Source organism: Branchiostoma belcheri, unplaced genomic scaffold, assembly GCF_001625305.1.
Source record: "Branchiostoma belcheri isolate BF01 breed outbred unplaced genomic scaffold, Haploidv18h27 scaffold284, whole genome shotgun sequence".
Classification (NCBI taxonomy): Eukaryota; Metazoa; Chordata; class Leptocardii; order Amphioxiformes; family Branchiostomatidae; genus Branchiostoma; species Branchiostoma belcheri.
In genome coordinates, this window is record NW_017803892.1 from 48,265 (window position 1) to 49,151 (window position 887).

The 887-nt window shown below is 45.2% G+C and overlaps 1 protein-coding gene across 1 annotated transcript in view; it reads left to right on the forward strand.

Annotated features, from left to right (window-relative positions):
• Nucleotides 1-474: 474 nt before the first annotated feature.
• LOC109472812 (receptor tyrosine-protein kinase erbB-4-like) overlaps nucleotides 475-887 on the forward strand; it is a 9,245-nt gene continuing 8,832 nt past the window's right edge. The window contains 1 exon segment of the mRNA XM_019772675.1: nucleotides 475-547. Coding sequence (XP_019628234.1) covers nucleotides 475-547 — 73 coding nt within the window.

The window sequence follows — 887 nt, forward strand, 5'->3', positions numbered from 1 at the left end:
ACGTACAGTGCCGACGCTATGTACTGCCGAAAATTCACAATACCAGCTTTGTACTCCTGTGTTTTAGTAGCATTTCTATTTTTGGTCGGATTTTTTTTATTCGCCCGTGTGTCCTCAGAGGATGTCGTCCATAAAATTAAGTCGGTGTGGCCTTATCACACTGGCACATCGAACGTCATCACGGCCCAGGTATGACTGGTATTTCACGGAGGCGATGGTTGACTTCATGTTCGCTACATCTCTAGCGTTTCTAATGTTCCATTCTTCACATGGGTTGAATATTTGGTTCTGCCCACTGGCGTTTTTACAAAAAGGACATTTTCGATTATTCCTAACCATTATTCCCACAGTCAGGATTTCCACCGAGTGCTCTGCGTTTCGTGGAAGAATAGGAACAGGAAATGACTTAAACCAAATAAAGACAAAGCCCGCACCTGGCAGTACCTTGCACATAAGATCACGTAAGTGAAGGAAATGGCGGGAGTAAGAAGTCTTCTCCGCGTTGTTCTGGGTTTTCTGTGGATTTGGGAGAGTCGTGGACAGACAGGTAAGATGTTTGTCTGGTGGTAGAATGACATGTAGTTACATGGCCGTAGCCAGGATTTTGAATGGGTGGGGGGGGGTGGGGTTCTTCCGACTGCTTGAGGGGACCTCGAGCGCCGTTCTCCTTACAAAATTTTGAAAAATGAACCTTCTAAAATGGCATTTCGTGCATCTTTGAGAGGATTTCCAAGAAAAAATCAGAGATAAATTTTTATTCAATGACAAAGGGAGCAGTTTTTCTAGGATTCCAGTCCATCTTTTCAAGAAAAATCGTGGACCTTTACATAAAAAGTGGACCAAACCGTAGCCAGGGGGGTCCGAACCCCCCGGAACCCCCTGGCTAC